Raw genomic sequence first — 18135 nt, forward strand, 5'->3', positions numbered from 1 at the left:
GGTCTTGTACACACCTATGCCTGTTTTTTGCCACCCCAATCCCCCACTACCATGTTGCCTCTTTTTTTGCCAACTTGACTTCTCTTTGAAATTAGCTAGGCTTATTCAGTAATTTCTGCATGTAATAGCCTCATGATGTTTAGACATTTTGAGATACAATAAGCTAATAGGGATTTTTTTTTTTTTTTTTTTAATATAGCAGCTCCAGGTAATGTGCATCAATTGGACACAATGGTTCTTTCCTGGATCTATTTTAAGCTTCCACATAAATGATATCAAATTATGGAAAAATAAACAAAATTGTTTTAACACCTGGCTGTTTGGCCAGGAGCCAGGTACAATAAAGGCAGAATTCATGGAAATTATTAGGAGGGAATAATAGGTTATGCAAAGAGAATGTGTTCACCAATATGGCTACATAAAACAGCTACTGAAAACCTCTCCCAAGAGATTTAGTGAAACAAAGGACATTTCTCACTGGTTCAGAACTCTGGAGGAAGGTAAAGACTGGAGAAGGGTTCCACAATTTAATTTAATTCCGAATTAAAGAAAAAAAGTATTAGGTAGGAAACTTCTGCCCCAGACCAGCCAGACCCCCTCCCCCTCATTTGGTCTCATGCAGCTCAGGAAGTACCCAGAAGCAGCAGTTGGGATCCCTCCCACCTCCCACTGAGGACACAGATTATAAAATCTCTCACAGCAGTGGGAAAGATCCCCACCTATATCCAGACACAGAGACCCAAGCCCACAGAGACCCAAGGCAGTACTGAAGCCACTGGGGATGGCAGAATACAAAAGGGCAGTAAGAAAGAGCTTCCAAATGAAAGATTATGGAGGGAACTGCAAAATCTTCCCCCAAAGCAGCAGGTAGCCAGGTAGAAAATACCCAAATCAACGGTTTGGGGACCTGGAGGGCAGGGGAAGACATTTCAAGGCCCAGGCCAGTAAGGGATGAAGAGTCTGAGAAAACATGTACAGTGATTATAATTCCAGTTATGGATCCTGGTGCCCATCTCCCAATCTTGAGCGAGATAGCAGTAGGCAGCCCTATCCTTGCCTTAGGGATGGCTGCAACCTGGGGCAGCTGTGGGAGTCCTCTGCCACAAGTACAGAAGGGGACAAATCCCAACACTGAGCCAGAGTTTAGCTGGCAAAGTGAAGGCACAGGAACCCCACAGTTCTAGATCTACTTGATCAGAAGCTGTGGGGCTCCAGGAGGTAAACAGTTTCTGAGGATGATTAAGGAACTGAAGAGTCTCTTCTGCTGGGCAGACCAGAAAGTGCAGGGGAAAGCTTTTCAGAGCCTCTCCAGACCCTATCCCAAGCCCACTGGGGCTGGTCTACTCCCCTTGTATGGGTACCTGGCCCTGTTTGGGCTGAGAAATATGGATAACACAACTGGCAAAGTAGTGCCTTAATACAAACCCAGGCAACAACTAAGTCCTAGACAACAGAGAGAAACCAACTTTCAGAATAGACAACTTAAGATAATCAGATGACCAGATATCAGCAAAAAAAATCACAAGGCACACCAAAACTGAAGAAGAAATGGCTCAATCAAAGGAACAAATGAAAAAAGTTGGATGAGACACAGAATCTGGAACAACTAATCAAAGATGTTCAAACAAATATTCTGAATCTATTCAAAGAAATGAAAGAAAATGTGTACAATGATATAAAGGATATTAAAAAGACACTAGAAGAGCATAAAGAAGAATTTTAAAGAATGTATAAAAAATAACAGATGTTATGGAAATAAAAGACATTGTAGATGAAATTAAAAATACATGGAGACAGACAATGGCAGATTTGAAGAGGCAGAAGAAAGAATCAGCAAGCTAGAAAACAGAGCTACTGAATTCAAACAGACAAAAGAACAAATGGAAGAAAAAAATGGAAAAAAAATTGAGGAGGGTCTTGGGGAAATGACTCACAAAGCAAAGCATGGAAATATACTCATCATGGGTATCCCAGAAGGAGAAGAGAAAAGGGCTAGGAAGAATATTTGAAGAAATAATGGCTGAAAAAATTCCAACACTTATAGAAGACATAAATACACAAATCCAAGAAGCCCAACATACTCCGAACAGAATAAATCCAAATAGACCCACTCCAAGATATATGCTGATCAGGCTGTCAAATGCCAAAGAGAAAGAGAAAATTTTGAAAGCAGCAAGAGACAAGTGATTCACCACATACAAAGGAAGCCAAATAAGACTAAGGGCTGATTTCTCATCAGATACCATGAAGGTGAGAAGGCAGTGGTATGATATATTTAAGATACTGAAAGAGAAAATTGCCAGCCAATAATTCTCTATCCAGCAAAGCTGTCCTTCAAAAATGAGGGAGAATTTAAAATATTCACATAAACAGAAGCTGAGAGATTTCATTAATAAGAGACTGACCCTACAAGAACTACTAAAGGGATTTCTGCTGGCTGAAAAGAAAAGGCAAGAGAAAGAGGTCTGGAGGAGGGTACAGAATTGAAGAGTATTAGTAAGGATAACAAATATCCTTACTAATAAGGATAAAAGGAGAGAAAAAAATAGATCTGACAAATAAAAACCAAAGGTTAAGATAGCTGAAATAAGAACTGCCTTTACAGTGATAACTTTGAATGCTAATGGATTAAACTCCCCAATCAAAAGACACAGATTGGCACAATGGATTAAAAAATACAATCCATCCATATGCTAGTAACAAGAGACACATTTTAGAGCCAAAGATAAAAATAGTTTGCAAGTGAAATAGATGTTCCGTGCAAGCAATAACCAAAAAAAAAAAAAAAAGCTAGGGTAGCTATACTAATATCAGACAAAACACAGACAAAACAGACTTTACATGTACAAATGTTACGTGATAAAGAAGCATACTATATATTAATAAAAGGAGCAATTCACCAAGAAGAAATAACAATCATAAATACTTATGTTCCTAATCAAGATGCCCCAAAGTATGAGGCAAACACTGGCAAGATTGAAGGGAGTAACAGATTAACCATAACTGTGGGAGACTTCAACACACCACTCTCTCCAATAGATAGAACATCTAAGCAGAGGATCAAGAAGGAAACAGAGAACCTAAATAATATGATAAATGAGCTAGACCTAACAGACATATATAGAACATTGCACCTCAAGAAAGCAGGACATACATTCTTCTCAAGTGCTCATGGAACATTCTCCAGGATAGACCATATACTAGGGAACAATACAGGTCTTAATAAATTTAAAAATATTGAAATTATACAAAGCACTTTCTCTGATCATAATGGAATGAAGCTGCATATGAATAACAAATTGACAACTGGAAAATACACAAATATATGGAGGTTGAACAACACACTCTTAGACATCAGTAGGTCAAAGAAGAAATTGCAAGATAAATCAGTAAATCTCTTGAGACAAATGAAAATGAGAACACAATGTCTCAAAACAGGGAAGGCAGTACTGAGAGGGAGATTTATAGCCCTAAATGCTTACATTAAAAAGGAAGAAAAAACCAGTGACTTAACTGAACGACTGGAGAAACTGGAGAAAGAATAGCAAATTAATCCTAAAGCAAGCAGAAGGAAAGAAACTTCAAAGATTAGAGCAGAAATTAATGAAGTGGAGAATAAAAAATGATGGAGAGAAAAAATAAAGCCAAAAGCTGGTTCTTTGAGAGATCAATAAAATTGACAAACCCTTAGCTAGACTAACAAAAAAGAGAAAAGTTGAAAATAAATAAAATCAGAAACTGCAGGGGGGTGGGCATAACCCCAGACACTGAAGAAATATAAAAAAGATCATGAGGATACTATGAAAAACTGTATGCCAAAACACTAGAAAATTTAGATGAAATGGACAACTTCCTAGAAATACACAGACAACTTACACTGACTTGAAAAGAAATAGAAGACCTCAACAAATAAATCTCAAGTAAAGAGATTGAATCAGACATTAAAAACCTGCCAAAAAAGAAAAGCCCAGGACTGAAAGCCTTCACAGACAAATTTTACCAAGCGTTCCAAACAGAATTAGCACCATTCCTACTCAAACTCTTCCAAAAAATTGAAGAGGAGGAAACATTACCTATAACTCATTCTGTGAAGCCAACATCACCCTAATACCAAAGCCAGATAAAGATACTTTAAAAAAACTTCAAACCAATCTCTCTAATGAATATAAATGCAAAAATCCTCAACAAATACTTCCGAATGAAATCCAACAGCATATTTAAAGAATTTTACACCATAACGAAATGGGTTTTATTCTATGCAAGGTGGTTCAACACAAGAAAATCAATCAATGTAATACAACACATTAACAAATCAAAAGGAAAAAATTACATGGTCATCTCGATTGAAGTAGAAAAGAAATTTGAAAAAATTCAGCATCCTTTCATGATAAAAACAATTCAAAAGGTAGGAATCGAAGGAAACTTCCTCAGTATGATAAAGTGAATATATGAAAAATCCACAGCTAGCATCATAATCAATGGGGAAAGACTGAAAGCTTTCCCTCTAAGATCAGTAACAAGGCAAGGATGCCCACTGTCACCATGCTATTCAACATTGTGTTAGAATTTCTAACTAGAGCAATTAGGCAAGAAAAAGAAATAAAAGGCATCCAAATTGGAAAGGAAGATGTAAAGCTGTCATTATTTGCAGATGACATGTTCCATATTTAGAAAACCATGAAAATACATCAACAAAGTTACTTGAGTAATAAATGACTTCAGCAAAGTGGCAGTGTGCTTGTTTGAGGCTATGTACCTTAGAAAAGGCCATGTTCTTTAAATCCATTCTTGTGGGTGTAGACCTATTGTGGGTGGGATTTTTTTGATTAGGTTGTTTCAATTGAGATGTGACCCACCCAATTCAAGGTGGGTTTTAATCCTTTACTGGAGTCCTTTATGAGGATAAAAGAGAGAAACACCCAGAGAGCTCAGAGACAGAAACACCCAGAGAAGTTTGGAGAGAGTTTACAAAGAAAAACCCCAGAGGAGCTGATAGAGCCACTGAAGCCAGGAGCTGACAGAGAGAAAGGCTAAGAGAGGACACACAGAAGCTTAGAAAGGAGGCCACTGGAACGAAAAGCTGAAAGCAATGAGACCTGGGAGCGAAGGACCAGCAGAAGTTGGTCAAATGCCTTGCTATATGACAGAGGAACACCAGATGACAGCAGCCTTTCTTCAGAGAAGGTATTGTTCCTGTTGATGTCTTAATGTGGACATTTTCATGGACTTAGAACTGTAAATTTGTAAGCAAATAAATTCCCATTGTAAAAGCCAAGCTATGTCTGGTATATTGTTTTTTGGTAGCTTTTGAAAACTAAAACAGGTAGGATATAAGATCAACACACAAAAATCAATGGTATTTCTTTGCACTTAAAGAAATGAGCTATCCCAGGAGGCAATAAAGGAAAAAATTCCATTTACAGTCGTAACTAAAATAACCAAATATCTAGAATAAACTTAACCAAGGATGTAAAGGACTCATACACAGAAAACTACAAAGCATTGCTAAAAGAAATCAAAGAAGACCTAAATAAATGGAAAGACATTCCCTGTTCATGGATTGGAAGGCTAAATGTCATTAAGATGTCAATTCTTGTGCCTAAGAGCCTCCTCCCGAATGCCTCTTTGTTGCTCAGATGTGGCCCTCTCTCTCCAGCTAAGCCAACTTGAAAGGTGAAATCACTGCCCTCCCCTCTACGTGGGATCTGACACACAGGGGAGTGAATCTCCCTGGCAACGTGGAATATGACTTCTGGGGAGGAATGTAGACCCGGCATCATGGGATGGAGAACATCTTCTTGACCAAAACGGGGATGTGAAAGGAAATGAAATAAGCTTCAGTGGCAGAGAGATTCCAAAAGGAGCCGAGAGGTCACTCTGGTGGGCACTCTTACACACAATATAAACAACCCTTTTTAGGTTCTAATGAATTGGGGTAGCTGGTGGTGGATACCTGAAACTATCAAACTATAACCCAGAACCCATGAATCTTGAAGACAATTGTATAAAAATGTGGCTTATGAGGGGGGACAGTGGGATTGGGAAAGCCATAAGGACCACACTCCCCTTTGTCTAGTTTGTGGATGGATGAGTGGAAAGGTAGGGGAAGGAAACAAACAAACAAACAAACAGACAAGGGCGCCCAGTGTTCTTTTTTACTTTAGTTGCTCCTTTTCACTTTAATTATTATTCTGGTTATTTTTGTGTGTGTGGTAATGAGGGTGTCGGGGATTGATTTTGGTAATGAATGTACAACTATGTAATGGTACTGTGAACAATCAAATGTACGATTTGTTTTGTATGACTGCATGGTATGTGAATATATCTCAATAAAATGAATAAAAAAAGAATAAAAAAGTTAATTCTTTTTGTAACAAATAAACTTCTATCTGAAAAAAAAAGATGTCAATTCTACCCATGTTAATCTACACTGTCAATGCAATACCAATCAAAATTCAAGAGACCACTTTGCATTAATTGAAAAACTAATTATCAATGTTATTTGAAAGAGTAAGGGGCCTTGAACAGCCAAAAACATCTTAAAAAAGAAGAATGAAGTGGGAGGTATCATACTTCCTGACTTGAAAGCATTTGTAAATCACAGTGGCTTTATAAAATTACATATAAAAACAACATGGTACTGGCATAAATATAGACATATTGGTCAATGGAATTGAATTGGGAGTTCAGAAATAGGCCCTTAGATCTATGGTCAATTGATTTTTTTTTTTTTTTTTGCATCAAATAACTTTATTGGGAAAGTATAAAAAATATAGAATGGTAGAAAATATTTGGATATTATACAATTTTTACAGGTTTATTTTCCAGAATATAAAGAAATCCTACAACTCAACAACAAAAAGACAAAACCCAATTTAAAAAAAGGCAAAACTGGAATTGATTTTTCTCTAAAGAAAATATATAAATGATCAATAAGCACCTGAATAGATGCACAACAACAATACCAGTAGGGAAATGCAAATCAAAAGTACAATGGTATACCATTTCACACCCACTAGAATGCCTACTACGAAATATAGAAAAGAGCAAGTATTAGAGATGATGTGAAGAAATGAGAACACTTGTTCATTGTTGGCGGGAATGTATAATGATGCTGGTGCAGCTGTTGTGGAAAAAATTTGGAGGTTCCTCAGAAGATTTGGTATAGAATTACCATATAACCTTCCAGCCATACTTTTCTAGATATAGACCCCAAAGAGTTGAAATCAAGGATTTCAATACATATTTGCACAACAATATCCATAGTGGAGCTCTTCACAATCGCCAAAAGAGGAGAGCTACCTAAATGTGCACTAAGCAAAGTGTGATACATATAAAAAGGAATATTATTCCACCAAAAAAAGGAATTACATTCTCATCCATGCAACAGCATGCAAAAGGTTGAAGACCTCATTTTGAGTGAAATAAGCAATACCAGAATGGACAACTATTGTATGCTCTCACTGATAAGAAATAATTAGAAGATACAAAGTCATAGAGTCAGATACTAGAAAATAGTTTACCAGGGTCAGGATTGCTGGTAGGGAATGCAGAATTAATGCTTACTCACTACAGGGTTTCTCTTTATGGTGATGGAAAAGTTTTCTAAGTGATGGTGGTGAAGGTAGCACAAAAAGGTAAATATTAACACCATTTTCATGTGGTTGAAATGCAAAATTGGAGGCTGTATATATGTTACAGAATAATTTTTTTTTAAACTATAGAACTGGGCATTACCACTGTGTACCTAGCCTAATGTAATCTATGGAAGACAGTTAACAGTTTATTTATAATAACATTGTTTCAATAATTGTAACAAAAGCATCACACTGAAACAAATTGTGAACAATAGAGAAAATTGTCTTTATCCTAGGAATATGGGGTTTCATTACTTTCTGCATGATTTTTCTGTAAATCTACAATTTTCCAATAAAAAGAAACACATATTATTATATCTTCTCATAAGAATTGCAAGAACCTTAAAAATTTCTAATTTCAATTGCTTCTTGTTATCTCAGCCATTGCTTCCATATGTTTAATTCTACATGTCTTACAGTCCGGAAAATAAAATGCTATTTTTTTGTACACAGTTGTCTTTTACAAAATTTTACATATTCTCCATGCCTTGCACCCTTCATTTCTTTTTGTAGATTTAATTTTTCTTCTGATATCATTTTCTTCATGCTGGAGAATTTCTGTTAGCTTTTTTTGAATCACAGGACTTTTGGCAACAAATGTTCTGAGCTTTCATTTGTCTAAAAATGTCTCTATATCACACTTGAATTTCATAAGTATTTTCACTAGGTATAGAATTATTTTTCTTTTTGCCTTCTCAAAGTTTCTACACTTTTTTACTACTAGCGTACTTTTTTCTTTCGTTAAGCTAGCATGACTGATATGCTCCCTGCTCCCCACTCTCCCAGAAGTCCCCCCTCCCTCCCCAATTTTGGCAAGCTATATGTTCTCCCAGCCCCACCTGGCTGCTTTGAAGAATTTCTTCGTATCTTTCATTTACTGTGGCTTGATTATGATGTATTTCTATGGTGAATTGGTGGATGAGGTGTGGAGGGTGTTTGTATATAGCAATTATGTTGTTTTGGATGTTCAGAATTTCTTAGATATGTAAGTGGAAGTTTTTGTCCAAATTTCATAAAATTTCAGCTACAATGTAGGCTCTGTACCTGTTTATGAATACAGTTTTGTCATTGTTGTTTTTCCCTTAGCTTCCTAGCTTCAAAACATTTATTGATGTGGTTCCAAGTTTACTGATGTTTACTTCCATAGCTTCTGAACTGCTGAAGAGTCCTTCTGGCAAATTTGTCATTATGATGTATTTTAGTTTTCCTTTCTAGAATGTCTATGTAGTTCATTTCTTTATTTTAGTCTTCATTTTTTTCTGCTCTTGATTCTCATCTATTTCCTTATGAATCATCTTTCCTTAAGTCATTAGGCATATGTTTAAAACTGTTTTTATGTTAGTCTTAGGGTATTTACTACAGGGCATTGTCCTTACTTAAAATGTGCATTGCTATTTTTTTTTGTGGTTTTTATTTTGTTTTGTTTTGACTTAACTTTATGCTGAGTTAATCAAAGATATTCATCATACTGGAACCTCATGCAAAACTGACAAGGTTTTGAGAATTTTGTTTGAGCCGACACACTGGCAGCCATGGTGTTCTATCTTGTGTTGGGCTAGAGGTTCGTGGCAGTTGAGGTCACTCAGCAGAGTACTCAGGAGCCTTGGATGGTCTGAGGATGGCCATGATGCTCTGTACAATCCTCATGTTAGCAGCCTTTTGCCAGGTATTGGGAGCACCGCTGGGGGACTTTGTACCAAGTCTAGGTCCCAAAAGAATGTACAGAGGGAAAAAACATGGCAGAGAGGACAGCTCCTGCTGCTGCACCACCATCTTGCTGCCACTGAGCTGGTTGATTGATGTTTTTTTTAAATTCAGTTTTATTGAAATACATTCACATACTATGCAATCATCCATGGTATACAATCAACTGTTCACAGTATGATCATATAGGTATGTGTTCATCACCACAATCTATTTCTGAACATTTTCCTTACATCAGAAAGAATCAGAATAAGAATAAAAAATAAAAGTGAAAAATGAACACCCAAACCATCCCCACATCCCACCCTATTTGTCATTTAGTTTTTATCCTTATTTTTCTACTCATCCATCCATACGCTAGATAAAGGGAGTGTGATCCACAAGGTTTTCACAATCACACTGTCACCCCTTGTAATCTACATTATTATATAATGGTCAATTGATTTTTAACAAGGCTCCCAAGTCCACTCAACTGTGACAGAATGGTGTCTTCAATAAAAGATGCTGGGAGAACTGGATATCCATAGCCAAAAGAATGAAAGTGGACCCCTATCTCACACCCTATACAAAAATTAACTCAAAATGGATCAAAGATCTAAATATAAGAACCAATATCATAAAACTCCTAGAAGACTATGTAGGGAAACATCTTCAAGAGCTAGTGATAAGTGCTAGTTTCTTAGACTTTAAGCACAAGCTAACAAAAGAAAAAAAAAACAGATAAATGGGAACTCCTCAAAATTGGTTACTTCAGTGCTTCAGAGGACTTTGTCAGAAGGGTGAAAAGGCAACAGACTCAATGGGAGAAAATATTTGGTAACACATCTCTGATAAGGGTTTGTTATCCAGAATATATAAAGAAATCCTACAATTCAACAATAAAAGACAAATAACCTAATTTAAAAATGGGCAAAAGACATGAAGAGAAAATACAGATGGCTAAAAAGCACATGAAAAGATGCTCACCTTCACTAGCTATTAGGGAAATGCAAATTAAAACTATGGGATATCATCTCACACCTACTAGAATGGCAGCTATTAAACAAAGAGGAACCTGCAAGGGTTGGAGAGGCTGCAGAGAAATTGGGATACTTATTCACTGCTTGTGGGAATGTAAAATGGTACAGTCACCATGGAGGACAATTTGGTGTTCCTCAGGAAGCTAAGTATACAGTCGCCTTATGACCCGACAAGCCTGCTATTTGGCATACACCCAGAAGGTCTGAAAGCAGGGATGTAAACAGACATTTGCACACCAATGTCAATATTTGCACACCAATTTTCAAAGTGGCATTATTCACAAATGCCAAAATGTTGAAACAACTCATGTCCAATGTCCATTGATAGATGAATGAATAAACAAAATGTGGTATATATGTGTATCACACACACACGATGGAATATTATGCAGCTATAAGATGGAATGAAGTCATGATGCATGCAATAACATTTATGAACCTTGAGGACATTATGTTGAGTAGAATAAGTCAGACACAAAAGGACAAATATTGTATGATATCACTGATATGAACTAACTATAATATATAAACTCCTAGACATAAAATATAAAATACAGGTTACCGGGATATAGAATGAGGCTAAAGAATGGGGGTGGTTTCTTAATACGTGCAGAACGTTTAACTAGGTTGAGCTTAGATGTTTGGAAATGGATAGTGGTGATAGTAGCACATTATTGTGAGTATAATTAACAGTATTGAATGGTGTGTGAATGTGGTGGGAATGGGAAGTTTAGAGTCATGTATGTCACCAGAAGGAAAGTCGGAAGTTAAAATATGGGAATATATAACACAGTGAATCTTGTGGTGGACAATATCTATGATTAACTGGACAAATATTAAAAAGTTCTTTAATGAACTAGAACAAATGTATGATGTTGTTAAAGGAGTTAATAATAGAGGGGTATGTGAGGAAAAATGTACCTATTGCAAATTATGGACTATAGTTAACGGTAATATTTTACTATTCTTCCATCAATAGTCACAAATGTACCACACCAATAATCAATAATAGGGAGGACAAAAAAGTAGGGAGGATTTGGGTTTTCTTTTTTCCTTTTATCTCTTTTCTGGAGTTATGAAAATGTTCTAAAATTGATCATGAGGATGTATGCACAGCTATATGGTGATACTGTGGGCCAATGAATATATACTTCGGATGGTTTGTATGGTATGTGAATGTATTTCAAAAAATGCATTAAAAAAAGATAAAGAAGAGCAAATATGCTTTTGAAATGAATGTGCTAAACTGTATTAAGAAAGGAGATGGGTGATCTTTGGTGATCATGGGTGACTCCTTCTTGTGTTTCACCCTCTGAGCCCAGCACCCTCTCTCCAGCCCTTACTCAATAGGAAGATAATCTTTTATAGTTCAAGGGCTGCATATGAACAACACTTGCCTTGTACCTATCACCTATTTAGCTATTAAGCTGAGTGGAGAAGACTTATAAAGCACTTTCTAGATTGTTAGATGAAATGTGTTTATAAAGTAAATCACATCTCCAAGTGTTTCAATCTCAGCTTGAGAGTCATTTCTTAGGTCAAAGTGATGTACATCAGTACAGCAGGAGGTCTAACTCCAGCCAGGAATGCATTAAATGAAGGCCACTTGATGTTTGCTTGGTCCGATCACCCTGCCATGAGAAGTATCCAGCTTTAAAGAAAGAAAACCTAAGAAGCAGTGCACCCTCTGGGACACTTGGTGGTAAACCCAGGCAGGAAAACACCTATTTGAAGAAAAAATCTTTTTGTCAATAAATAAGACAACATGGCTCATTTCAGTGGAGACATATAAACTAATTAGGGCTGCATTCTTAACCCATGGATCTGCCCATTTATGTCTTGAAATTTACCAAGATGGAAAGATAAATATAACAGAAATATCCAAAACTCTAATTTTTTTCAGGACCTTTCCTGATTCCCCAACTCTTTTACTTAAGAACTTTTCTCACATGCTCCCAATGAGCCAACATTCTATAATGTTTATTGGGAGCCTGCCATGTGCCAGAAACTGTTTTAGTGTCTTGGATCACAAGAGAGACAACATCCCTGAGATCACAGAGGCTGTGTTCTAGTGGGGAGATAAAAAAATAAGTATACCAAAATATATAGCATGCAATATCAGCTAAGATATAGGAATTAGAAAGGAAAATACAGTAGAGTAAGAAGACAGAAAGACATAGGGTTTGGGTGGGGTGGGAGGTTTCTAATATAGGGTAATTAGAGAAGCCCTCTCCAAGGAGGTACAGTGCTTTAAAAATGTATCTACAAATTCTCTGACACTCCTCTCCCATGAAAAGGTGGCATCTATGTGCCCTCCTCTTTTTCTTTTTATTGGAGCAGTTACAGGTTTACAGAAAAATCATGCAGATAGCTCAGAGTTCTTGGGTACTCTGCCACTGCCAGTTTTCCCTACTATTAATATTTTGCATTAGGGTGGTAATTTTGTTACAATTGATGAAACAGTATTATTTTGATTATGCTACTAACAATAGTTCATAATTTACATTAGGGCTATTCTTTGTGTTGTTTGGTTCTACAGTTTTTTAATTTTTAATTTTGGTAACATATATACAATCTAAAATTTCCCATATTATCCACTTTCAATTACACAATCTACTGGTGTTAGTGTTAATTACATTCACAATATTGTGCCACCATCACCACCATGCATTGCCAAAACTTTTCTATCACCCCAAACAGAAAGTCTACCAATTAAGCATTAATTCCCCATTCCCCATCCCCGACAAGCTCCTAGTAACTGTATTCTAGATTCTGATCTTACTAATTTGCATATTCTAATTTTTTCATATACATGAGATGATAAAATATTATTGCTTTTGTGGCTTATATCACTCAACATGATGTGTTCAGGGTTCCTTCATGTTGTAGCGTGCATCAGAACTTTGTTGCTTTGTAAATATGTGCTCTCCTCTTGAAGCTGCCTTGATGAGTAGAATGCAGAGAAAGTGGCACTGTATGACTTTCAAGGCTAGGTTAGAAAAGGCCATGAAATATCTGAGTTTTATCTTAAGACATATGTTTTTGGAGTTCTTTACCACTTTGTGTGGAGTCTACCATGAGTCCACCATGTGGAGAGAACATAGGGAGAGAAAGAGATTCCTAAGGAGACTCAGTTTTTCCAGTGTCCCAGCTGTTTGAGTCTTCCCAGCCAGATGATAAACACACATGAATGAAGAAGACTTTGCAATGACCCTAATCCCAACCACCTTCTGACTATAACCATGAGGGAGAACTGCTTAACTGAGCATCAACTAAACCCCCAGATTTGTGAGCAAAATAAGTGATTGCTATTCTTTTAAGCTACGGTTTTTGGATGGTTTGCTGCATAGCAAAAATTGACCTGAACAGGACATGATATCTGTGTAGGTTCCTGAATGAATTAAGAGGAAACTATGTGAAGATCTGGAAGAAGAGTGCTCCAAGATGAGGGAATAAGTGCAAAGGCCCTGAGGTGGCATGCTTGAGGCACAGCATGTAGCATGTACAGTGAGCTATAGGGGAGTTCAGAAGATGTGGCTGGAGAAATGGTCAGGGAGCAGTTCACAAAAGGCCTTGGAGGCCTGGTGAGGTACATGGATTTGATTTTGAGCTTGATAGGAATCCATTAGAGGGTTTTTAAAATAAATTTTTATGTTTTTATGTTTTTGATGTTTTAAAAAGATTTCTCTGGTTGTTGGAGAGAGAATTAACTACTGTGGAGTGGACAAGAGTGGATGCAGGAAGAAATGATGATGACTTGGCCTGGAGAGGCCACAGTGGAGATAATGAGAAGTCATCAGATTTGGGATATGTTTTGAAAGTAGTGTTAATAGGACTTGCTATTAGATTGCATGTGAGAATGATGAGGCTTTTATTTGAGTAATTTGGTGAAGAGTGATGCTGACTGGGGTTGGATGGAGAAGGACTGAGCCAACATTTAAAGGAAATGTTGCAACATGTTCGTAAGCTGATCGGAATGCTTTGGTACAAAGGGTGATATTGATGATGCAAGAAAGAAGAGGCAGAATCATGGAGCAAAGTCCTTGATTGGGGAAGAGCAGATGAAGCCAGTGCACAAGTGGAAGGGTGGACTTCATCGGAGGACATCTTCTTTAGCATCATGGGCTTCACTAAGAGAACTTGGGCTAAGATGCACTTGTTTTTTACTTGTGTATATTCCTCACTAGGCTGTAAGCTCACTGAGGGCAGGGACCCTCTGTAACATGTACAGCATTGTATTTAATCTTCTGACACAGCACCTGGCCCATGTTGCAAACTCAATATTTGCTGTATCAAATGGATGAATAAATGAACAACCATATTTGGCTGATAGCGGTAGTTGATAAATAGATATGTGTTATTTTGTATTTCATATGGATATTAAAAATGGGTGAATACAATCAAAAAGGGAGGTAAAACAATGACACTTTGGATATCTAGGGTTTAATAGTTGAGCCTAGCGTTTTGATTAATGGGTGTTTGGGGTATTTTTCCAAATGTTGAGAAAAAATTAATTGAAATAAATAGAATAATAATTGCTAGCATTTATGAGTGTTTAATTTGTGTCACAAACTTTTTTAAGCCTTTATTTTCATTATTTCATTTAATTTTTACATCAGCTCTATGAGGTATCTACTACCATTGTAAGAAAGGAATAAGTTTCGTTTTCACATAGAGACAGCATGGAATAAGGGAAATGGAGGCAAAACCAGTTTAAACAAGCCCCAGACAAAGAGAAGAGAGAATCTGCCTGATGTAAAGAGACATGAGGTAGTATCAGAGGCGGGAACTCACAGCAAAAAAAATAAAAATTTGGGGGGGGATTGGCTAATCAGTTCAAAATCTCAATAATGAGCTAGTTGGCTCTCTGGGATTGGCTGTACAAATTAAAATTTCAAAAGATGAATTAGTTAGTGTTCTTGGATAGGCTGTAACCTCTGTAGTACCCAGTCAATGGGGAAACAGGGGAGGGACTTGCGAATTAGGAGTAGGAGATTTAAACATCGCCATTCTCTTCCTCTGGCGCGCCAGCCTTCCGCGTGTTTGGCTGGACGCCCCATCTTGCAAGATCGTAAATAAATTCTTTTCTCCTCCAGAACCGAGAGAGCGTTTATTCCCTTACAGGTACCACTTTATTTCCGACACCATCATTTCAAAAAATGAGACAGAGAGATGGGAAGGAATGTTCCTGAGGTTTCACAGCAGTTGCTTGGTGGCAGAGTTGAGATTACAGGGCAGAGATTTTCTTGCCAGAGCCCACACAACCAGCCACTCTCAGACCATCAAACTCCCTGTTTAGTGCTCTTTCTTAATGATTTGAAAAGTCAAAGATAAAATAAATATGAAAATTATAACTACACTAAAAGCACACCATATTTATATAGTTAAAAGATGAATGACAAAATGGGAAAATATATTTATAATTAATATCAGAGATAAAGGGCTAATTTATAAAGTGTTCCTAGAAATCCATAGGAAAACATCAAGTGATATAAAAGAAATATGAGCAAAGGACATACACTATTCACAAAGCAAAACATACATATGGCCTTTAAACATATGAAAAGAATATACCTGATTCATCATAAGAGAAAGGCATATTAAAATGATGCCAAGATACCATTTTTTTTCACATGTGAGATTGGTAAATATCCCCAAACTGTTCTACATCTCCTGTTGAGGAGTCTGTGGGGAAACAGCACCTCTTGCCCTTCTAGTGAAAGTACAAAATAATACAAGCGCCAAGGAGAGCCACTGGGCAATTTTAGCATAGTTACAAAGGAGTTTACCTTTTGACCCAGCTATGTCACTTCTGGGAATTAATCCTACAGGTACAACGATACACTTACAATATGAAATATGAGTACGGATAGTCATTGCAACATTGTTTACAGTACAAAAATTTGGAAACAACCCAAATATTCATCAGTAAGAGGCTGATTACCTGAACTGTATTTCCACACAGTGGAAAAATGATCAGAGATGAGGAGAAAGAGAAAGCTTTGTCTATACTGATATGGAAAGGTCTCCAGGATGTATTAAGTAAAAAAGAAAAGAGCAGAGTACAAAATAGTATGTATATTGTGATACCTTTTGTGAAATAACCGGGGAGAAGAAGATTGTATATGAATTTATGTTTTGATCTATGCAAAGAAATCTGGGACGGTACATGAGAAATGAATAAAGGGGGTCGCCTATGGGGGTAGGTGAGACAGGGAAGGGGAGTGTTCTAAACATGTCCACATAATGACACAAATCATCACAGAAAGCCTATGTGAAAGCAAGACATCTTAGTGTATATTTTGTTATACATTTTGATCTTTGAACCATGTGAATGTTATTTACAAATTAAAAAGAAAAAAAAAAGAGAGCTGCACTCATAAAGCACTTAATGCTTACCTGACACTATACTGAGCATGCTGCATTGATTTTCTCAAGTATTTCTCACAGCAAGTCGTATTATTATTATTCCCATGTTACAGGTGAGAAAACTAAGGTTTAGGGAAGTTAAGGAGCGTGCTTAGTATTACATAGCTAGGAAAATGTGGAGCCAGGAATCAAACCCAGGAGGCCTGGTTCCAGGATGATGCTCTGGGCTATTATTCTACTCCCAGAATAGTTTTAAACATTTCTATTCTACCTGGAGAAGCATGGGATGTGATGTTCCTCTCATAGCCTATTCTCACCAGGCACACTCATTTTCACAAAAATTAGAAGTCCTCCCCCACCCCCAGCTCATCAGTCAGCAGTTCATTGGTAGCAACAGCTCATCGTAAATGTGGCATAAGAGGAAATGTCTGCATCCAAGTGCTATCCCCTGAAGACTAGCTGTGACTTCATCCCTTACTCCTCTAGACAAGAAAGGACATCAAAATGAAAGTAAGAGCAACGTGACTATTTTAAAAAACACCTGACTTTTATTGAGTGCTTACCATGTGCCAGGAATAGATGTGACAAGCATGTGACATACAATAATTTAATGTTCATAAAACCTTGTTAGGTAGGTGCTGTCATCATCACCATTTTACATTTAAGGCACAGAGACATGGAAGAACTCACTGGAACTTGAACTTGATCTTGAATACCAAATCCCACAGTGAAATTCCAGAGACAAACAGAAGAGCAATCAACTTACCTTGGGGTAGGTCCTGCTGTCAGGGCACTTATTTTTAAAATGCATATTGCAAAGGCAAGAATCTGGCAGGCAAGCATGCTGATCTTCCCAGGCAGCCAGAGTGAGATGGTGAGGTTGGTTGCCTAAAGCATTTATTTGCAAAGAGGTCAAGTCTTGGAGCAATCACTGGCTGCGTCAAGGTTTTTGCTGATTTCAAAGAGAGCGTTTCCTAATTCTTGTCCTGCTGGTTTTTTGTGTTGATCAACATATTTGGGAAATGAGCTGGTTAATGATGAATTGACCAAGATTAGCAGCAGTGTTATGTTAAACTACAACAATAGCGGTTCTCACCTTGGGAGACTCCAAGGAGTGAGATTAGGAAGAGTGTAATTGGGGATAAAAGGCCTGTGGATGATTCTCATAAAGACATAAAGTCAACAGTAGTGAAAAAACTGCACAATTGGAAGGGGAGGCAAAATAGATTTTCCAACTTTCTTTTTTTCATTCTTTAAATGAGCAGTGTGGGTTATTTCCACATGTGAAAAGTAAAGCATAAAATGCATTTTAAAACCCAGCATTTCTTAATGGGTGCAGTGGATAATTTTGAAAAATCCAAGTGAACTCCTAGACTGGGTTGAACAGCATCATAAATTGAAGCATG

At 37.1% G+C, this 18135-nt stretch overlaps 1 protein-coding gene across 1 annotated transcript in view; it reads right to left on the bottom strand.

The window, feature by feature from the left end:
* Nucleotides 1–17645, bottom strand: part of C9 (complement C9) — a 100679-nt gene extending 83034 nt beyond the window's left edge. Inside the window, exon 1 of the mRNA XM_037799242.1 lies at nt 17496–17645. Within this exon, the coding sequence (XP_037655170.1) occupies nt 17496–17572 (77 nt within the window). The 5' untranslated portion in view covers nt 17573–17645. The remainder of the gene's footprint in view (nt 1–17495) is intronic.
* Nucleotides 17646–18135: the final 490 nt, after the last annotated feature.

Source organism: Choloepus didactylus, chromosome 11 (genome assembly GCF_015220235.1).
Source record: "Choloepus didactylus isolate mChoDid1 chromosome 11, mChoDid1.pri, whole genome shotgun sequence".
NCBI classification, from domain to species: domain Eukaryota; kingdom Metazoa; phylum Chordata; class Mammalia; order Pilosa; family Megalonychidae; genus Choloepus; species Choloepus didactylus.